At 40.6% G+C, this 22335-nt stretch overlaps 1 protein-coding gene across 2 annotated transcripts; it reads right to left on the reverse strand.

The window, feature by feature from the left end:
- Positions 1-432: 432 nt before the first annotated feature.
- LOC114572572 (uncharacterized) lies at positions 433-21848 on the reverse strand. 2 transcript variants are annotated; one of them, XM_028604256.1, is made up of 8 exons: positions 21519-21848; positions 8332-8477; positions 6017-6599; positions 4732-5371; positions 4278-4345; positions 4068-4161; positions 3845-3963; positions 433-1721 (listed from the first exon to the last, which is right to left on the reverse strand). In XM_028604256.1, exons 1-8 carry the CDS (start codon positions 21693-21695, stop codon positions 1176-1178), a joined length of 2373 nt encoding a protein of 790 aa, XP_028460057.1. In that variant the 5' UTR covers positions 21696-21848; the 3' UTR covers positions 433-1175. The 2 variants fall into 2 exon arrangements, with proteins under 2 accessions (XP_028460057.1, XP_028460056.1); XM_028604255.1 differs by having other exon boundaries at positions 433-1724.
- Between the last annotated feature and the right edge of the window lie 487 nt (positions 21849-22335).

The following is a 22335-nucleotide window of genomic DNA, read 5'->3' on the forward strand; positions in this document are numbered from 1 at the left end:
ATAGAATGTTAATTTGCAGATTGCTTATTCTGACAATGCATTTCATTTGTTATCTGCCAAAACATCTGATCTAGCATTAAAAGACTACAGAATTATTTGTAGTAATGTTTAACCTCTCACAGCTCTTGGTTTCACAAACAATAGACATGTTATTACCATTTACTGAAACTACCACCTTTTACAAACCTTAACCAAAGTGCTATTGCTGCCGAAATACTACACTACACTACAGCCCCTGTGAGGTACATAAAGGAAGAAAACACTTGTCTATGAATGTAATGCAGGCAGCATAATTTAGCATTACTCTCGAGTCTCGAAGGCAGCTTACTTTATATCACACTACCTATTTTGCTTTTTGGGTAATTGATTATGGCTAACACACTGCAAAGAGATAAAGCATTAATCTGAGTACTCAATTATGACACCATTTAACTCTTTAAATTGTACACATTCTTTATTTAGAAAGTCACAACAGGAGCCAGACTTAAGTCATCTTGTATTTCGGATAAAAACACAGACTGTAAGAAAATGGAACTCAACTGCAAAAAAAAAGTACACATGACATTTTTAACGCTACAATGCTGTTAGTAGTTGAAAAATATATACATGGTAGTAATAGTATTGAGAAAGATCAATGTCTAAAAATAATTAAAACACTGAGTAAAACATGAAACCAGGATGTGAGGGCATACTTAAGGCATGCCATATAAAACGTAAAAATCTGTTGAAACATGCTGACATTTTGGAAAATGCACAGCCAAAAAATATTTGTTATCATTTCATTTCTGTGCATTAAGTATAGATCAGTCAAGGATGCCTTTGGTGCTAACTTTAGGTAGGACAGGTCTCTGTACTGGATGCACAAAAATAAATTATTGATGTTAATCTTCCCTTTTGACTATGGTTTACTGCAAACCACCTCACTTCCTAACAAGTCAGTTTGTTCCTTTAAGCACAATGATGAATCACTCCTTGATGCCTACCTCCCTCTTCTGATCAAATCAATAAAAAATAAAAATTACTAAGCAGGAAGAGAAAAAGAAAAAAATGTTGTTCCCATGGGTAATAACATTTGGATCTTTAAGTTTAGAAACTTTATGCAGCAAGAAGCTGCCAACATCATCCCAGGGATCAGTATAGTATGAATATGGAAAGTGACAGGCATAATACAACAATTAGGACTTATCCTTCTTCTTCTTCTTTTTCTCCTTCTTCTTCTTTTTCTTTTTAGTTGATTTTGTTTTCAGCGTTTGTCCATTGTTGTCGTCACTACTATCACTACTTTCATCTTTTTCTTTGCCATCTTTTTCTCTGCTGCCCCTGGATGATTTGTCCTTGCGGTCTGCGTTTTCCACTTTGACTTTGCTGTGGCTTCCGATTGTCTGCTCCTTGTTCACCTCCTCCTTTACCTTGACGTTTGGAGGTGTCAGTCCACGGGACACCGTTATGAGCATCCTCTCCTTCCTCATCTCCTCTTTCAAGGAGATGTTGTCCTGCCCCGCCCTGTGGCTTCTGCAGTCGTCGTGGAGTTTGCTTCTGTGATCTCTTTCGTGCCTCAAGTCTCGTTGGTTGGCTCTGTGATTCCTGTGGTCTCCGGAATCTCTAGCGTAACTGTAGTCCCTGTGATCTCTCCTGTCTGAGGTATGTGGCTGCTGAGTGCTGTTGCTAACATGACGTGAGTGTCCCTTGCTGTCTCCAGAATGCTTGTCCACCTGCACTTTCTGCTAAAAACAAACAAAGAAAACAATTTTGCAGCATGAAGACATAGAAACCAATACGTTTATGGCTACCATAAGGTAATGATCTCAAAGACGTTAGTCACTATCTGTTGCCGAATGAGGTAACCTAATCAGGATTAAGCCCATGGCACACAGAAGAAAGTCTTTGCATTTGCAGTATTATGAACTGGGTGTCTGAGGCAACATTCTTGGGAAAAATCAATATAAGGCCACACTGTTGGGAAGTGAGAACCAAAAGCACACCTGCAATTATAATTATATAATTACTGCTTGTAGGTGTCTCCAAAGATTACGAAACAGAGATTTTGGAGATTGTAACTTACAATCTCCAAAATCTCTGAACTAAACCCCATAATATCAACAAATTTGGCTTTTCATATAAAATTTTAAGTTTGTGCTGAAAGTAAAGAAAAAAAACCTAATCATTTATACTTGTTAAACAATGTGCACAGCACATAAAAATTCTACCTCAACTACTAACTAAACTATTAAACAAATAACACAATCTTCCTTAAACAAACTGATAAGCAATTAAACACACCGTTGCTTACTTCAATATACTTAGGGGCTTTGCTGCTAAAGCTAAATGGTCTGGTATGACCAGGATGGTGGCTAATATAGCTAACTAGAAAATGCATTTCCTCCAGAAAATGCGCGTTAAAGCTGAAAAGCTAAGTTGCTGAAGCTAAACTGGATTGCTGGCTTAAATGCGTAAGAAGGTGGTAAAGTAGTGACAATAATTAAAAAAGACGGAATGGTTTTAATTAGCATGAATTTCATTGAAATGTTGAATAGTACCAATAATTTATGAAACAAAAGTGGATTATTTTAAGGTTTTTCCAAAAAGTTGTAAATACATAAATGGCTGGCTTTAATGTATAAGGTGAAGTTGTAGGAAAAAGTCGAAAATTTAAGTTCTTGTTAATATGAATGTTGAATAATTCCAATATTGTATGAAAGTTTTGTAAAAGCTGATGCCAAACTGTAATTAATTTTAATTTGGATAAAGAAGTAGTTAAAAGAGTAATGAATTAGTTGGTAAAATGGCAAATGGGTCAAAATAGGAAATCAATCAGCTGTGGTCAAGATTTTCAAAAAGTACAAATAGAATTCACAAGTAGCATTAAACTTCTAATGAATGAAAGATGTGGAACACTTTAAGGTTTGAATTGAGTATGATTCAATAAATAAGACTTGAATATGCATGAAAAGCAGCTGAAGCAGTATAAATAGCTGAAAAAGGGAATACTGGCCTATGGCCACAATTCTTTAAAGCAGAGACATATTGACAGGGAAAGACATAAACATACAGATATGGCGAAAGAAGCTGCATTTTGACCTGGTATTAAAATCCTGAGTGATCCGATCGGTACAGGTGTAAATCACTCAGGACGCACGCACACGGGCACTAGAGCTGGGCGATTTGTTTCCCTAAAAAAAATCGATTTACGATTCGATTTCCCCCCCTCTTCCATTTAAAACAAAATAACTGCGAACTGTAAATATATTTTAAAAATATATATTTATTGTATTTAATTAAAGTGCATCAACATAAACAAAATTGCAAAGGCACACCCTTCCTCTAAGTGAAAAGTCACTGTGCGACAAAAATTGTTAAACATCCAAATTATTTATACTGTATTTGGAATAATTTTTTTTTTTTTAAAATAGATTTTTTTGAAAATATGAATCGATTTGACCTACCAACTCGATTTTTAAATCAAATTGATTTTTTTTCCCAGCCCTAGCGCACACGCACACACACACACACACACACACACACACACACACACACACACACACACACACACACACACACACACACGTTACTTTGTTTATGACAAATTGTCTACTGACCCTATGTATTATAGGAACACTATTGTCAGTAGAGGGAGACATAGAAAGTTGTGGCGCTGCAGCACAAAGGTGTGTTAATGTGTTTGAGAGAGGGAGAGAGTTAGTAGAGGACAAGGTGGAGTTTTTGTTCTGTAATGGATCCTCCTAAATTTTGAATTGATGTGAACTCAGAACAATGAATTTCGCTTTGACTAATGAATGAAAATATAAAATATCACCACACAGAGGTAAACAGGACTTATACTTACACTGATAGAGTCACTGTGGCGGTAGATTGCTGCATGGTTTTCAGCACTATTCAAATCTCCAATGAATTCCTCACATTTCTGGCAGTAAAACCCGATTACTGGTGTCAGAAAACTTAATCCTGCAAAGGGACAAGAAAGGCAGTGAAGCATATGGAGTATTTTCGCGTGTGGAAGATAATAAAGTCAACAGGAAACCGATTGTCAACAGAGAAAATCGCTTTACCATCCTGTTTCAACAATCCTTCCAGTTCTTTCATCAATGATTCCATTTTATTCATTCTGGCTTGTTTCTCTTTCTTCCTTTCCTCATCACCTGCCTGGGAAACACAAGCAATATTTTACAAAATTAAGGTGTTTGTGGTCATTGTTTTAAGGCGTTAACTTTATCAATTAAATGTTGAATAGTCAGTGACGCAGCTTGGACATCCATTACCTTGTGTTTATCAGAGGATGTCTGAGAGGTGCCACTGCCATCACGTTTTTCCCGCTTCTCTTTTGTCGCTGAAGGAAGAAACAACATAATCCTGTATTTTACACCAAAAGCATTAGACAATAAGAACAAAGAGGATAATTCATCAAGCCAGGTGGATCAGACTTATTGGGTACACCTCCACGTTCAGCTGTCACATAATCTTATCCTTGAAAACTGGAGAGAAACAGATCCAATATTAACTTGACACATCTTACGATTCTAAATGAGACATGCCTATGAAAATTTGTAACCACACATATTTAACATACACAGTTAAAACCTCTGGCATAACCAAAGTTAATCAAAACAATAAACTCGATCAACAAAGTTGATTTCAGTGTTGAAGGCACAGTAAGTAAAAATAAAATATAAAAGAAAAAACTTTAATTGACTTTATTAAATACAGGATTCTCACCTTTGATCAGCGACTGTAAAGACTCCAGAGCTTGCCTTACATTCGGGTTACTCAGTGCTAAGCCTGCTGCTGTTTGCTCTGAACTGGGACATGCAGGAGACAGCTGCGTCCCCTCCTTTTGCCCCTGCATCTTAACCATAAACTCGCTGATGTCTGTTGTGCCCAGACTTTTTAATATGTTCTTGATCTTCTCACACTCACTGCTGTCCAGATTGGCAGAGGTTACGCTCGAGGAAGTAATTTGAAGGGGTTGCTTCAGATCAAGCAAATCCCCAAAGCTACTAAATATGGACTTGTTTTGATGATGTTGACTGCCTGAACTATCCATTTCCTGTAGTTTGGCATGTTCTCCCATCTGGGAAAATACTGCAAAACGTGTAGTAGAGGTTTTATTGGCTTGTTGTCCAGCATCTTCATTTCCATACAAGAATGACTCTTCATCTTCAAGCTCATTAGCTTTCAGGACTGCAGAGTCCTCCTGACTTTGCGCCTGGAGCCAAGAGAAGTCACTGCCTACTCTGTCATGGGGAAGGAGCATACTGTCATTTTCCAGTGATGTTGAATTCTCATTACGGTCATGTTGTTGCGGATGTCTGTGCTCATCAGGTACACACTCCCTTTTTTTGCTGTCGTCTGAGGCCTGTACAAAAGAGTTCATAACAATGAAATACACTTCTTACTTTTTACACAATTTAACTGCCAGTGTTCATCCATGCAATAAAGTCTTTGCAAGTCAGCTTAGATCTAATCTAAAACTCAGGAGATGCATGAAACCCACACACTACCGGCAATTTTAAGTATTTTATCTAGTGCTTGCCAAAAGGTATTTGATAGCTCGCTAAATAGTTAAATACTTGAACTATCTTGTAAGGGTTTGTTTTCATACATACCAACTTTTGGTCTAGTTAGTATAAAGGACTGTTTTTTTGTGGACGCCACGGTTATAAATGGGATAATCTGCTTTAATTACTTTAAATCTGCTATTAAATTTCTTTATACTCAGCACAGCAGCATCCTATCACCTTGGTACCATTTGTTTCAGTCTGTGGCGGATCACCATTATTATCTCACCCACTAAGAGCTGAGGCATCATGTTTTTAAATCAAGTTACACAAAGTAGGCCACAAGTAAAAAAAAATTAACGCTAGATTATTTTAATAAAAACACTAGATATACTTCTGTGTATGGTTTACATGCTAGTAGTCATAATTTACACTTTTTGTGCAGATTTACACTGATAACCAACTGAAACAAAACATTTTGGAGAATGAATGGTAAGCTCTACCTGAATAGTGAGGATGGCATCTTTGAGGGTGGGCAACCGCTCATCCAGTTCTTTGCTGTTCATGACCAGCTTTAGTCCTTCTAGCAGACTATTCCCTGTCAGATATGTACTGCTGCCAACAGTGCTGCTGTGGCTCATTTTTCTCTTTTTGTCTTTGACATAGCTCTTTTCACTACTACTGCTTCGTGACCTGGACCTCCTGACCCGGCTCTTGCTCCGTACGTGACTCTTCTTGCTTCGGTTCTGGCTCCGACTCCTACTGCGAGCCCTGCTTCTGGCCCTGCTTTTGCTTCTCGCTCTGCTTTTGCCACGGGCACGACTTTTGCTCCTTCCTCTGCTTGGGCTTGGTGCTCGGCTTTTGCTTCGTGCACGACTCTTGGCTCGCGATTTGCCGCGGCTTCGACTACGGCTTTTGCTCCTGGTCGCGTGCTTCTGGAACTCAGGGTCTGATTTGACTGCTTCTTTCAGGACATTAGCCGACTTAAATGCATCAGCCAGGTTGTATGCCATGTTCCCTTTGAGATAGTCCGGGAGAGGCTTGTTGGCTGCAATGCATCTCAGGAATTCCTCACCAGCTCGGTCACTGAAAAGCAGCATGTGTTTCAAACGACAGTAAACTCAAAATATACATTCAAACATTAGTACAACTGTTCCTGATTAGTCTTAATTAAAGCTATAGCTTGGTAACTTAAACAAAATAAATTTTAGTCATATTTGCTCAAACTGTCACTATATCCTTATAGTAGTACATGAGACAGATAAACTGTAAAAAAACAAAAAAACAACTCAAATAAAATCAAGTTCCTCTGCCTCCTCCTGGTGCTCCTAATGGCATGAATGTAAAATAACCAATCAGAGCCGAGGAGTCTCAGCAGTGTTAACTGCTCATGAACTCTGATCAAACTGCACTGATAAAGAAAACTAGGCAGCCCTGATCAAATATGAATCAAGATTTTTTACGGTCAGTAAAATGAGAAAGGTTGCTCCAGCCAGCGGTGCTTGGTTTTGGCTCCACTGTTTTCAACATGGCAGCCAGGTCAATTTACAGCTAAACAATAAACATAAAATATGTTTCTGGAAACATTTGAGGCGAGAATTAGGAAATGCAGTAAAATAACCCAGGGCTCCACACTAACTTTTTGCCTTGGTTGCACTGGTGCGCCTAACTTTTTTTATTTAGGTGCACCAGCACAAAATTTAGGTGCACCCAAATTTTTCCTCGCATCGCCGTAACGCTGAATGGCGATACACAATATATAGCTCTGTATTTTTTTACAATATTATATATTTTTTACAATTTTAAAATAAATAGCCTAGGATATATATATATATATATATATATATATATATATATATATATACATATACATATCATAAGCTTTCAACAACAATAACAGACTGATTAAAAGAGAAAGAGGACGCCCGGATAGCCCAGTTGGTAAATATAGAGGTTTGACTCCGACCTGCGGCCCTTTCCTACATGTCATTCCTCCCCCTCCCCTTTCATGTCTTCAGCTTTCCTATCAAAATAAAGGCCGAAATCTTTAGCAGCGTTACACCCGTCTTGTGTGAAATGTCTGTATCGTCACTGCGCTGCATTTTTATGAACTATGATCCAACATGCTCCGTCTTACACGCTATTACTCAACGAACTGAAGTTAGTTGCATTTAATAACTTCTAATGTGTTTTTCGCCGTGGCGGCCGCAGTAACAGAGAGTTACCAGCGGAAACACTGGTACCAATACAGGTTTCCCTCTCATACTTAACAAAAACAGTTGTGTTAATAACAATTAAAACTGTAGACAAATGTCGCTAGTTTGGACCAGCGGCGCTGTGTCTCTCCATGTTGCAGGTGAGCCGGCCGGCGTGTGAGTGAATGGGGGCGGGGCTGTGCGGAGGAGAGATCCAAACACAGGCACGGCTTTACAGAAGGAATGGGTCATGTAACGCAACATTAAACCATATCGATATAAACGACATCGGACTCAGTGGTTGCGAGGACGTTAGGTGCACCGGTGCGACCTAGGAAAAATCTTAGTCGCACCCTTTCAAATTTTGGTCGCACTCTCGAGCCCTAATCTTGATTTGTTGATCAGGGTTTGATCGCAGTTGACATGCAGCCATTGGCACTGCATTAACGGCTCCTCTTCTCTGACTGGTTGTTTTCCAATGGATGTGGACCACTAGGGGGAGGCAAACCATTACGACAAATCAGTCTCATGTACTATTGTTAGGATATAGTTACAGTTTCAGCAAAAATGACAACTTATTTTTTTAGAGTTACCTACTGCAGCTTCAATACATAGACACGTACCTACTGTCCAGAGAATGATGTTGCACAGGAGTGGGATTCCACTGTGGGATCTGAATGTGCGGTGGTTGTGCGGGAGGGACGATCTGCTGGCTGCCTCCCAAACCAATCATTGTACTACGGTCTATGGAGAAGCTGCTACAGTGGGGCTGAGAGTATTCAGAATCATGTTATAGCGTTGTACAACACAGAACTGCAATAGCATAATAGATACTTCGATTTAATTTACAAATTATAAATAACTTGTAAATCAAAGGGGACAGTTGTACAAACCCCAATTCCAATGACGTTGGGACGTTGTGTAAAACGTAAATAAAATCAGAATACAATGATTTGCAAATCCTTTTTGATCCATATTCAATTGAATATCACTTATGTTGACTTCGGGTCACATTGACCAGTTTTCAATTTTTGTTTTATATCTGAAAATATGGGACGTAGAAATAAGCGCTGAAATGTGTATAAGAAAAATTTTATAAATTTAAAATGTTGGAAAAAGAAGCGTCGAAAAAAAGTTTGACGGGAAGACAAGATAAGGGTTGAACTACAAGACAAGATATTGTTCAAACTGATAAACTGTGTTTTTTTGCAAATATTCAATCATTATGAATTTGATGCCTGCAACAAATTTGCTTTGCATGGTTTTAACTTGTACTTGGACTCGTTTCAGGTGAGGGTTGGCCTCCGCCAGGGCTGCGCTTTGTCACCAATCCTGTTTGTAATATTTATGGACAGGATATCGAGGCGTAGTCGGGGTGGGGAGGGGTTGCAGTTTGGTGGGCTGGGGATCTCATCGCTGCTCTTTGCAGATGATGTGGTCCTGATGGCATCATCGGCCTGCGACCTTCAGCACTCACTGGATCGGTTCGCAACCGAGTGTGAAGCGGTTGGGATGAGGATCAGCACCTCTAAATCGGAGGCCATGGTTCTCAGCAGGAAACCGATGGAATGCCTTCTTCAGGTAGGGAATGAGTCCTTACCCCAAGTGAAGGAGTTCAAGTACCTTGGGGTTTTGTTCGCGAGTGAGGGACAATGGAGCGGGAGATTGGTCGGAGAATCGGGCGCAGCGGGTGCGGTATTGCATTCAATCTATCGCACCGTTGTGACGAAAAGAGAGCTGAGCCAGAAGGCAAAGCTCTCGATCTACCGGTCAGTTTTCGTTCCTACCCTCACCTATGGTCATGAAGGCTGTGTCATGACTGAAAGAACGAGATCCAGGGTACAAGCGGCCGAAATGGGTTTCCTCAGGAGGGTGGCTGGCGTCTCCCTTAGAGATAGGGTGAGAAGCTCAGTCATCCGTGAGGAGCTCGGAGTAGAGCCGCTGCTCCTTTGCGTCGAAAGGAGCCAGTTGAGGTGGTTCGGGCATCTGGTAAGGATGCCCCCTGGGCGCCTCCCTAGGGAGGTGTTCCAGGCACGTCCAGCTGGGAGGAGGCCTCGGGGAAGACCCAGGACTAGGTGGAGGGATTATATCTCCAACCTGGCCTGGGAACGCCTCGGGATCCCCCAGTCGGAGCTGGTTAATGTGGCTCGGGAAAGGGAAGTTTGGGGTCCCCTGCTGGAGCTGCTCCCCCCGCGACCCGACACCGGATAAGCGGACGAAGATGGATGGATGGATGGATTGTAGATGTATTGGCGAACTGTGTTAACTGACAATGGTTATCCGGTTCCTGAGCCCACGTAGTAATATCCTTTACATAATCTGTTTTTAATGCAGTGCCGCCTGGGGAATTGACGGTCACAGGCATTCAATGTTGGTTTTCGGCCTTGACACTTATGATGTTATGGACTGTAGATGATAAAATCCCTAAATTCCTTGCAATTGTACATTGAGAAACATTATTAAACTGGGGGACTATTTGCTCACGCCGTTGCTTGTGAGCCACTGAGCTTTTTGGGGATGTTTCTTTCATTCTTTCAAAATCATTGTATTCTTTTTTTACTTACGTCCCAACTTCATTGGAATTATGGTTTGTACATGTTCAATATTTTTGAGTAATAAGTATACACTGAATGCTTGACAACTTGAGCAACTGTTTAAATGATCTGTTGTTACAACATAGTGTAAAGTAAGATTATAAACTTCCCAAGGAGTCATATCACATTCTACTGTTCAGCTACATCTTGCAACAAATGACATGGTCAACAGACTGAAAATCAACATCAGCTGAAATAAGTAACACTGGTGTACCTGAAATGAAATAGGCTTTTCGAATCTATCAGCAACAATAAAGTTACTGTGTAAAGTACGGGAACAATCAGGACACGTGGGTCTATGCTGGGGCTGACATGAATGTTGTTACCATGGTAATCAATGTCCAAATCAGTATTCAAATGCTTCGTTAGGGGCAGGGATGTCGTGTGTCTAGGCTTACGTGCGGCGCCCTGAAATTGATAGACCGACGGAAAAACATGTCACAGCCTGCCTCACTTCATCCCATCATCAACGTTACCAGCAACGTAACTAGAAGTTTTACCATGTGAGGGTTAGCAACTTGGGTGCAACTAACGGCACCCAAGATGTTGAAAAGTCAAGCATCTAGCACTCGCAAATTGTGTAATTATTCCAGTAATTTGCGAATATGACAACCAAAAAGTTGAGTGCCAGATGTGCCAAAAGAAAACTGGTCTATCTCAATCTGAGGTTGGCAGATCACCTGAAAACTGTAAGTAACAGATTAGCCTTGATGAAGTATGATTGCCAGGCCTTTGAAATTATATATAGATATAATTAATTTATTTGATGCGATTATCCAACTGACTCCGTAAAAGTTTTAAAGGGGTGATAGAATGCAAAACCGATTTTACCCTGTCATAGTTGAATAACGACAGTTCGGTGGGTAAATAGGACATACATAGAACCTCAAAGTCCCTCTGACACCCCTTTACTATGAAAATCTCATATTTTGAAACTGCCGCTGAAAACGGGCGAATCTCAAAAAAAGCCAGTTGCTTACGCAACCATCTCAAAATCCAGAACCTTAAGAGATCAGTCACGCCCCAACATTTACATAGGCTACACAACTGACCTGAGATGAGGTAGTCTTCTGAATCTAGCTAAGTCGCGCAGATCTCTGCTATTCCATTACAAAATTCACTTCTGAAACTTTTTTATGCGAGAAATCAACTATGTAAAGCTCAAATATGGGCCGTTTTACGAAAATGGATGCGCCGGTGCTGCCTGTGTTGTTGCCTCGCCGCCCGACCTGCCTTCCTTCACACACCCCGACCTGCTCTGAGCTCGATTGAGCTCCGTTACGGCTTGCAGCCCACAGCACTCCATACCCGCGCAAAGTCACCGGTTTTTGGCAAATGGACTACTACACGCTGGTGCTCTGACAGAGCTCCAGGGCCTGCAGCGCCCCTCTTCCTGCTAGCTAAATGCCCGGTGTGTGTGAGTAAGAGCGCGGTCAGCGAGCTTGTTGCACCAGCAATCTGTTACCACAGGTTCCAGTTAATCTTTTAATGTGTGTAATTATAATGTGTTGAGTTATTTAAACAAACGATTGGGGAAATAAACGCCGCTTGTCCGCGAGTCTCATTGATAGAGCCTGCGGCTGGATGTAGCTCTATCAATGAGAGCTAGCTCCTCCTAGAATTCCTCTGAAATTCACAAATATTCATTAACTTGAAATCGGACACCGCTGTTAGCTTTATAAGACCTTTAGGGAGATGTTGTATAAGTGGCATGATGAAATTCAAACTGTAAATATACAGAAATTACGCCAAAAATGAAGCTAACTATCCCTGATTTGTAGCTAGCTTCTCATAGCTTACTCATAGCTACTCATAGCTAACGAAACACCCACTGTTCACAAAAATGCATTAACTTGAAATCGGACACCATTCTTAGCTTTATAAGACCTTTAGGGAGATGTTGTATAAGTGGCGTGATGAAATTCAAACCGTAAATATACAGAAATTACGCCAAAAATGAAGCTAACTATCCCTGATTTGTAGCTAGCTACACATAGCTAGGATTGAAGGGACAGTCATAGCTAACAAAACCCCCACTGTTCACAAAAATGTATTAACTTGAAATCGGACACCGTTGTTAGCTTTATAAGACCGTTGTATAAGTGGCGTGATGAAATTCAAACTGTAAATATACAGAAATTACGCCAAAAATGAAGCTAACTATCTGTGATTTGTAGCTAGCCATACATAGCTAGGATTGAAGGGACAGTCATAGCTAACGAAACCCCTAATCTTCACATACCATATTTGGAAGAAAAGCTCTTGTTCCAAATAGAGCCATATTCACAGGGTAGTTAAGGGCCTAATAAAATAGCATTCGGGCAATTTTCAGCCCAACCAATGTTACATACCCCATTAGGAGACCTTAAGGAACAGTGTAAAATACCCTATATAATCATTCTATCACCCCTTTAAGTTAGAGTTAACTAAACTAAATCCTTGCTCACCTGCCATCAGTCTGATTGATGGCCATTTGATCCAATGAAACTTAATTATTATCTTGTGAGTTTTTCTGAAATATTGCCTTTACAGAAAACGCCAAAATTAAAGACCGATACTGAACGCTGCTAGCAACATGTACTGAGGTTCGCACAAAAAGCTGAATAGCGTGCAAGGTCAGTCACACAATGGCAAGCGCAAAGAAAACGCTGAAGCTGGAAGACTCGCCTGCGGGTTCCTGGTAGATTCTTAAATTGAAGAAGTTTTCTTACAACACAAGGTTTATTTCAACTGACAATCATACTGGACTGGTCCAACATGAATAAATAAATAACGACCATGTCTACAGAACAGGACATGTCTTACTGGTTGTACAGTATAAAATAAAGAGAACAGGACACAACTTTTCCATCGCTTCTCTGATTCCTTCCGTTTTGTTGTCTCCATCAATTTCTTCACTTACACTGTCACTCTGTTGAAATATGCACACACGTGGTACGCTCCATAGGGTTTGTCACGTAGTGGACCCGTGCGCTGACGTGCACTAACATGTGCAAGTGGCACGGTAACTGGCCAACGAAACAGAACCGGGCTCTAAATCGAACACACTTAAGCCACACAGCCAACGGACTGGACGCAGCACTCCACAATATAAACAAAATATTGCATACTTATTGTGACACTTTCGATATATCTTGCACTGGGACAAGGAAAAAGCAAACGGGAGACCAATTCCTTATCCCTGCTGCTTTCAACAGCCTTTAGACGCAATACAATTACTGAAGCAGTTGGCATTTACATCGGCATATAATTGTAACATTCCTCCAAATGCACAATTTATATTTTATATTATTTATTTTGTATAAATACATAGCACAAAAGATGCTTTTGAGTTTTATAGCCTATTGTGATCCGTTGACTTTTGAGCTTAATGTCTTCACTCAACAATCTCCAAGCAAAACAATACAAGCAGCCTAAGGTGACCAATCACATTCCTTTTTGGTATAACACTGTAGCCCTTATGCGTAGTTAAAGTGTGGAGGAGATATCCATCAGCTATGCCGTAGCTAGCCGTAACCGCTTAACACATAAATCCAGCTCATGGATGTGCTTGTAAGAGAATGGTAGTGGTAGTACAATGTGTAGCATGTTGCTGAGACCATGAACAGAAAAACCAAAATGGACCAGCTTAAAGAAAGACAGCAAACAGGTTTTCTTATAACTGATATATTTAGTACCACCACTGTTGAATTCCCTTAGACAAATTATAGCAACATGAAGACATTATCATAGGTTACTACACAGTAAATGAAATTAATGACAATGCATACTATGTGAGACATGATATTGTCAACTGGATGTGCAAAAGTGAAACCCTTATTTCATCTATGTCTCTAAATATATTCAATCAACATTGTATACCCTGATAAGATCTCCTTTAGTTTGTGGATAATGGTTTAAAAAGCGATTTACTAGAGCAAAAGTCTTAATTGTGCCTTTTTAGCCAACAAAAATGACAAGCAAACCTAATGCAGAAACTTTCAAACTATATAAACAGACAAAAATGTAAACAATGAATCCAATACGAATCTTATAGTTAACAGAAGGGTATAATACATTCATTGTGTCTAGCATACGCTCAGTTTCATCTTTGTTTCAACTTAATAATTGCACTTGTTGAAGTTGATATTTAAACAAGATGTTAATACTACAGCCACGCTAGCGGTCCTGTGCAGTAAAGGCTGTCCATCCATCCAATAGTTGCTCAAATATTATACTCGGGACAAAGTGTTGGAACAAGGGACTGATAGACCACCATGACTATACTTCTGGCCCAGTCACATTTAAAATAGCGGATTTATGTGGCCAGGCCTTAGCATGGCTAAATATAACAGAAACGGCAGGAATGACAACTTCCCCAAGCTAAAAATCAAACATGGCTGCTCCGTGCATCAACACGTGCGAAAGCTGTAGTAACATACAGTTATAAGCCGTTATAAGTCTTACACACAGTGCTGTTCATCTTCTATCTGTGGGCATGTTACGCTGTTTGTATGCACACAAAAAACAGCATGTTATAAACTGGCACTGCTAACAATGGCTAACCTGGCTAGAGCTAATGAAAACAATGAAAATCCAACTTGTGGAACACATTCCTTCCAAGTTCCAAGGTAAATAGAACGCAATAATAGAAGCTGGGATTACCACACACACAATGCTCCACTATATCTTTACATAACAAATAGTTGTTAATTGCTATATTAATGTTCTAAATGTCAAGTACAGAACCTTTATAAAAAAGGTGACTTTCATGTTTTCCCCACAAAGGCTAACAACCACAAAAGCCACAAATCAAATGGATTTCTCCATGTCTTAAACAAAGTTAGTTTTGAATGATGCTTTGAAAGCCACGAGGATCCTTTCTCATCTCTGCTTTTCTGATTTCTACAAGCCATTTTGGTCTTCATTTTCAGTTCCGGACCTTCCACATGTAGCTTGAAAGGAGAACATAACAGAAGACTCAGCTAGTCATCCACCTTTTCCTCTCTGCATTTGCTATTGAGATGGGTTTTTTGTCCTTGGAAAGGCTAGTGTCCCTCTCTTTTGCTGCAATATCAGTATTAAACAAGGCAAGAACTGGCTATATTGTCCAAGGCCCTCATTTATCAACACGGTGTACAAAAAGGAGAACTTGTAATACGAGCATGCAGTCATTTCCAGGCAAAGTTTAGAAATTATCAATTTTTACTTAAGAATAAACATTAAGTGTGACTGATTATGCACAAAGCTGTGTGGTCCAAAAAACATCAAAAAGGTAAACCATTTGGCACATGCTTTCGTCCAAAGTGGCATACAAATAAGGTACATTTGAAAGGATAGTAAATCAGTAGTGTACTTTCTTCGGTGGATCTGCAAGCTTTCTTCCTCTTTTTACAGCTACTGTATAAATTAATGATTGAGAAACCTTTCATGCAGGTCCAATGGCTCTGTCAATCCTTGATTCCGTAATGTTTTTACTGCAATATATGGGAAGCATAAAAATGATTGACCACAAATAAGATAATTAAAAATGTATCACAATATCATAATTTCTACTACACAGTAAATCACACAATATAGAAGCATAAACTTAATTTTACAATAGTCTCAGCAAAAACATTATAATCACCTTTATTTAAAATGAGAAAAGTCTTAGGTTGCATACATGTTTAAACATATGTAATAGGTGGCATAGAAAAAGCAACAACCTACTCTATTTTTCTTTAAAAATAAATTTAAAAAAATGCTTCTATTGACTTACCCATTTTCATGTAAAGCAGGTACACCATACTGCTAGGTCCACTGTAGCCAATGGATGTGGCTTATCCGTATTGTGCTGACAAATTTGACCTCACGGTTTGTCTTCAGGCAACTGAAATGACCTCTGCAGCATGGCTGTCAGGAAAATTGGAAAAGTGTGTAGACAATAGCTAGGATGCTAAGATAAAGTTGCATGCATAAGAAATAGTTATGTGGACCAAAATTCAGTTGTGGCCAGTGTTTCCTCTAGGTGGATAGCATAGTGGCGGTGCGCCACGGTAAAATTTCCAGCGCCACGGTATCAGAAATATAGGGTTTCGCTATGTACACCACGCACCACCGTTCCTTCGGCTGTTTATGAAAAGACAAAGTCGTAGAGCTCTAGAGTCTGCTCTACTGAACTCAAGCAAACTGTCATTTGCTCTCTCTCCCTAGGGTGAGCAGAGCAACTGGAACAGTGACAGGACTTCATCACTCAAAGTCATGGCAACCAAATAAACAAAAGGGCGAGATCACTACTTCACTGAATTGCTAAACAGCGACGAAAGCCACGACATGAAATCCGCACTCACGCGGGTCCCATGAAATTTGACAGCTTCAGTTTATTGGAAAATAGTGTTGGGCACACTGACTTTGATGAATTTACCGTTTATCAGACCCCAGATGAGACAAGAAGCTAATGTTAGCTAACGCTGCTGTGACGGCCCCTCTTCCTCCGACTCCCTTTGCAGGAGACGCTGCATTCCTCCGACACACTGTATTAACGTTACTGTTTTAAAACAGTTTTCCAGGTTTCTGACTGCTTTTCCGGCGGCAGCGCGACCCCCACGAGCAATCGTGACCATACAAGTCAATGCTTGATATTCCATACGTGCGACCCACAAGGGTGCATGAAGCAGCTCTCCGCTCTGCTAAAGATACGCGCCAGGTCCATTTTGACACGAGCCACAGGGATTTCGGACAGCCGGGCATAAAGTGAAACAGCAGGACCATCCAGTCAATTTACCAAAAAACACCCCCCAATATCGTATATGTCTCATCTACAACACCATGGACGACGAAAGTTTCATCTTGAAGATGGAAAAACATAATACACACCACCTTTTTTTTTCGCCAGAAAAGACAAGGCCTGGAGTTTAATTGCAGGTGTGCTTGAAGTGAAAGGTAGATACTAGCTTGATAAACAAGTGATTGTTCTTTGAAGTACTTGTAAAGACAATAAAATCTGCGAGTTGGGCACGCAAGAAGCTCCGCTTTTGCGATGCTCCCGGTGTGGTATGGCGTGTGGCGGAGGACGGAACAAAACTGCAGCCGGTACGCAGCACAGACACACCCAGTGGAAAATCTGGGTAAGGGACATTAGCTAGCTACAATAACATCCGTGTAGATATATTCAATAGATAATGATAATGTTACCTAAGCACCAACATGGAGAGTTGTGATCTGCTCTTACTGAATCAGTTGCATTGACCGAAAAATAAGTTTTGACAAACATAGCTATCTGAAGAATGGGGAGTGCTATCTGAGAGATAGCTAGTGCGATCTATGACATGGGCATAGTGTAGCACCTGTAACGTAGCGGTCGAGCTGACTGCGAGTCGAGGGAGGCGCATCTCAACTGCTGAGAGTGTGCCACTGTATATGGGATGTGCAAGCTGACTGACAACTGGATTACTTGGCTAACTAAAGAGGCTCGGCAGTTACATGGTGGGTGCCGCTCGCCTGCCACAGGCTACGGTCAATAGAGGTGTTGAAATTAATCAAATAATCGATGCACCAGGATGCGGACATGGACGATGCTGCATCGATGCAGTGGCCCACCATTATATAACGCAATGACGTCGCTTGTTAATTTTCCGGCCGCTGCATAAATATTCAAATGAAAAATAACATTCTCAGTCGCCTAACCCGTTTCACACACACACAGAGGCAGACATGCACACACAGACAGACACACAAACAAACACGCAAAACGGCTGAGTGGAGACACGGGAGAGTGGAGAGAATCGCAAATCAAGAAGAGGAAAGAAAACACTGAGAAACATCGAGAGACACTAGTTAGCTTGGAGAAGATCCAAGTGGAATAACGAAGCTGAAGAGGTGTACACTACGGTCTAACAGCAGTGGTTTAGAACAAAGGTTGTGCTAATGTGCCTGGCTAAAGTTGGAGCTAACGGACTAGCTAAAGCTGGAGCTAACGGCGGAGAGTTGCCGATTCGGAGGATGTTGATTTTGGACTGGAGAGGACGACAGCGTGTTTCCAAAGAGGACTTTGCCATAGCTAGGGACTGGTTTTCATTTTCGTGTTTGAGCTGCGTTTCTTGGACTAACAGCTAACAGTAAGTTGGATTTCTGTGCGTTTGCTTCACTGAAGATAACGTCCTGCTGCACGTCCACCTGAGCTACCATCCGGCCCGCAATTTTTTTTTTTCCCTCTCCTCCGTTGATCAATTCCAAAGACAGTTCAGAAAGCTGAACTGTTCAGAGAGCTTGTCAATAAAGTAAAAAAAAAAAGATGAGTTTGCTGACGAGTGCAGACAATTCACAGCACAGCGGTTTGGCAGCTGAGCAGAAAGCAGAAAGGGCAACTTGGCAGTCCGCCGCTTCTTTCTCTCTCTACCAATTTAAGCCTCTCCGTTTTAGGCTACAAAACGTGAATGCAGGCTGAAAATTAACTGTGTGGTTTTGTCAGGATTAAGCTATAAACTAGGAAGGAAACTCGCTAGCTGCTAGACTAATGTTCAACGGTAAACACTGCAGCGTTAACATTAATGTCTTTGCCTTCATTCAACATTACCTGTAGAAATAATTCATAATAATCTGAATTCATGAAGAAATCCCCCATTTAGCCTATTTTATAGACTTTCCATCCTCTTGTGCAAAGCTGAAGTGACAAGCAATTAAGTTTTTTTCTGCATAACCTCTTGAATATAGGATAGAAGACGGTATATGAGGATAACCACACAATGGTTATTGCTTTCATTATATTTCATATCACACAACACATTTAACTTACTGCAGCAAATCTCTCTCAACACCAAAACAGTTCTATTTAGAATCCTAGCTAACCCCCAACCAAAAAAAAACCAAAAGTATCAAGTTCCCCGCTGGAAAACGAAAACTTAGTTACGCCTCTTGCGCTTAATAGTCAGTCTTTGATTAGTCTCGCTAGGGCTGGGCGATATGGAGAAAATTAAATCTCTCGATATTTTTGACCAAATACCTCAATATCGATACCGCAATGATATTGTAGTGTTGATTATTGATGCTTTCACAAAATATTTACACAATGAGATTTTTGATAAATAATCATCGGTAATGTGGATATAATGACGACGTGGGTAAAGGCAAATAATAGAACAGTTACAACAGTCTGGTAAGTTCAGAAAATGACATCACTTTACTGTAATGCAGCCTTTAAAACCAGGAAAAGACAACACTTACAATATAAGCCATATTACGATATCCAAAATCTAAGACGATAGCTGGTCTCATATCACGATATCGATATAATATCAATGGGAGAAATACATGCTCTGGTTTATTGGCATTTCTTTAAAACTCAGATTGGACAGATAGACTAGCTAGCGGTCTCAATTTACCATGCAGAGATCTGAGGAGCAGTCAACCATAGTCCTCATAAATCCACCGGAGTTTAAAATTCCAACACAAAGAAAGTGGAATAAGACAGACATCGGCAAAAAGGCAGAATTTCCTGCAGCACCAGAACAATTCCGGAAGTGGAAGAGTCTATATCCTTGACGTTCAACTTCCATTTACCCTGCATAGATCTGAGCAGGGTGGCATCATTGCTGCATCAGGCGCTTAGTGCAGCCCAATATGATAAAGTGGTTTAAAGAAAATGTCAATAAACCAAAGCGTTTTTCTCCTATCCAGGAATGTTGTGTGGAAGGGCCAGACCTTCTTTCTAGGGGTGGTACGGTTCATGAAAAAACATCCGAGCTGTTCGGTGCGCTTGTCTCGGCTCGGAACGTGTATGTGTGCCGCACGGTTCGACGCATGCGCAATGTGGCCTCGTGCCCGTCAGGTGCCCCGTATGTGACCTCAGTGTGTTTCCCTTTTGCACGAAAGAAGGTGTGAACAAGTTACCAACAAAACGTACAGCAAAAGACTGTGCAAAACATTTCAGGCCGTCATGCCAACCTGTATACATTTTAACATCAATGTACGCTGTAATGTTTTTTCACTCGCTGAAGCGGCTGCAGTTTAGATCCTGTCGGGTCTCTGCAGCGAGCGGGACTGCTCAGTTCTCCCCGCGACTGGCGCGCACGCACGCATGTTTTCTAAGAGCTACACTGAAGCTACACTGAAGTTGGCAGTTTGATAAATGCAAGTTATTTCAATTAATATTCTGTAATATTTCAATCTTCATGTGCAAAAAAGGCACATAAGTTCTTGTAGATGGCAATACACATTCTCCTTTTTTTGCCAAATAAATGAAAAGCTTGTTGAAATCACAACAATGTCTTCCCTCTTGGTGTATCAAAATCTCAGCTAGCTTTCCTCAGAGATGGTCTTAATAATGTGCTTAAAGTCAAGTCAAATTCAGTTTGTGCATGATCCTACATTGTGGATAATTAAGCTATAGGCCTATACCTTATGCTAAAGTATATTTCTGGAGCATTAAAGATTAAAAGAAAAAATAACAAGAACCGTACAGAACCGAAAACTGTGACCCTAAAACCGTGATACGAACCAAACAGTGGGTTTTGTGAACCGTACCACCCCTACTTCTTTCGCAGCGCTGTGGAGATATGACTGACAATTAGGGCTGCCACCTCTTAGTCGATTAGTCGACTAATCGGTCGTTTTGGTCTTAGTCGACTAAGATTTCTTTAGTCGATTAGTCATTTTTAATGCTTATTCATGCTTAATTATTTATTTCAGGAAACTTCTGAGCACATTTATGGTAAACACAAGATTTAAAGTGGTGCTTTTGTAGGATTAATTGTAGAGAAACTCCGTTTTACAGATGGTTAATTAACTACATTTATATTGTGCTTTTCTAGTCTTAACCACCTCTCCAAGCACACAGCTCTGTCAATTAAATCAACTAATCAATTAGTCGACAAAATCCTATAAGTGTTAGTCGACTAAGAATATCTTTAGTCGAAGACAGCCCTACTGACAATACAAACTGATAATAAATACTAGAAACTGCTATCAACAGTTGTTGAAACGCTTCGAGCAATACATCACAACACATCGTCTTTGTAGCGTCTATGTTGTTTCCACATTACGACTAAAGCTCCTAAACTAAAGCAACTAAAACACAAATTCAAAAGAACGACTTCCCAACTAGGGATATGGGACCATCCGAGGAGCACGCGAACGCACCATACCTCTCCTGGCTAGCATAACGCTCTGTTAGCAACCCCTTGTCTGAATCATGTAATGCTAGCTAGTTAGCTAACTTAGCCAGCTAAGCTGACGTTATTAGCCTGTTGGATACGTACGCTGATAAAATCCCCTCTTGGTGGCCTGTTGTGAAAAAAATGGCTATCCGGTGGTGCAGGTGGCAAGTGTCCAGGGGGAGGACCACTACAAGGCCCTCGTAGTCTGAAAGGAGGGCCATGGGGTAGTGGAGGTCCGAACTGCGGCGGTCCGTGTGCTGTTTTAACTGGGCGGTACATGTTGAAGAGGAAATGCTAACTCCCGTATCACAGAGTGAAAGGGAAAACGTGCTATATATTTTTCACACGGCTGCGTAGCAGGGTCATGGATGTATGTATTGGTCTACGAGGTCCCACGCATAGTATAGCTTCCACGGCAGCGCCTGTGGCAGCCACCGGAAATATAGTAACACAAGAGGATAATATCCGGAGTCATTTATTCAGAATAAATGTTTATGTTTGGTCAGTAGTTTAAAGCATGATTTAAAGTCTCTTACATCAATTCATATCCTGGAGCTAATTATTTGTATAGAATTTCTGACATAAAATATTACTTTAAATATCCTTAGACACGAATATTCGTACAAGCAAAAGCCCACTCATTCAAAATAAAAGCTCTTTACGTTTTCTCCTGCATTTATATTCAATGACATTGTGCAGTAGCTCGAGTGTGACGTCACATCCGTGTCGAAAAACGAATAACCGCGGGTGTCAGTCATAGACAGTATATAATGGACCAATAGACCCCGTTGCTCTGGACGGAGACCAGTGAAGGCTATTAGAAGCACTTTTCCGGTGATGGCCAGCTTTACTGCGCAGCCTTTAACTGAGAGAATGTGACGTGAGCAACGTGTCTGAAAGTTGGAAGTCTTCTGGTAGC

Source organism: Perca flavescens, chromosome 17 (assembly GCF_004354835.1).
Source record: "Perca flavescens isolate YP-PL-M2 chromosome 17, PFLA_1.0, whole genome shotgun sequence".
NCBI lineage: Eukaryota > Metazoa > Chordata > Actinopteri > Perciformes > Percidae > Perca > Perca flavescens.